This window comes from Plasmodium inui, assembly GCF_000524495.1.
Source record: "Plasmodium inui San Antonio 1 unplaced genomic scaffold supercont1.68, whole genome shotgun sequence".
NCBI lineage: Eukaryota > Apicomplexa > Aconoidasida > Haemosporida > Plasmodiidae > Plasmodium > Plasmodium inui.
The window spans coordinates 43,342-43,820 of NW_008481902.1; the positions used below are offsets into that span (position 1 = coordinate 43,342).

At 32.6% G+C, this 479-nt stretch overlaps 1 protein-coding gene across 1 annotated transcript; it reads right to left on the reverse strand.

Annotated features, from left to right (window-relative positions):
• Positions 1-228, reverse strand: C922_05410 (hypothetical protein; the record flags this gene model as incomplete). The annotated part of the gene is made up of 1 exon (XM_008820981.1): positions 1-228. A coding segment is annotated over one exon (228 nt), but the record flags the coding sequence as incomplete, so codon positions are not given.
• Positions 229-479: the final 251 nt, after the last annotated feature.

The following is a 479-nucleotide window of genomic DNA, read 5'->3' on the forward strand; positions in this document are numbered from 1 at the left end:
CTATTTATTATAAGACTCGTACCTATCACTTGAATGGATATTACACAGAATAGATTCAAAGTCCTTAGAATACTTAATCAAGAATTTCTCCTGTACTTTTTCGTTCAAAATCTGGAATTTACTGTTATGAGAGTAATTTTCACAGCTATATTGATTGTATTCCTTACTGACTCGATTCCGTATATTCAGAAGATTCGTTAAAACGCTCTTTACATGATTATGATCGTCCTTGTTTTTCAGAAAGTACCACGTCGGATCATATGTTCAACACTTGTATAGTGTACATGCGTGTTTCTTTATAATACACTCAGATAGTTTTCCGCCTATTCCATATTTTCGCAACACTCATTTTACCAACCTAGCAGAATTCAACAAGATTCGATCTTGAATCTACCATAAATAACATTTATAATATGTCCAATATTATGGAAGGAAAAATACTGGGAACTCATAAATCCACGCTTCGACTTAGAAGAATA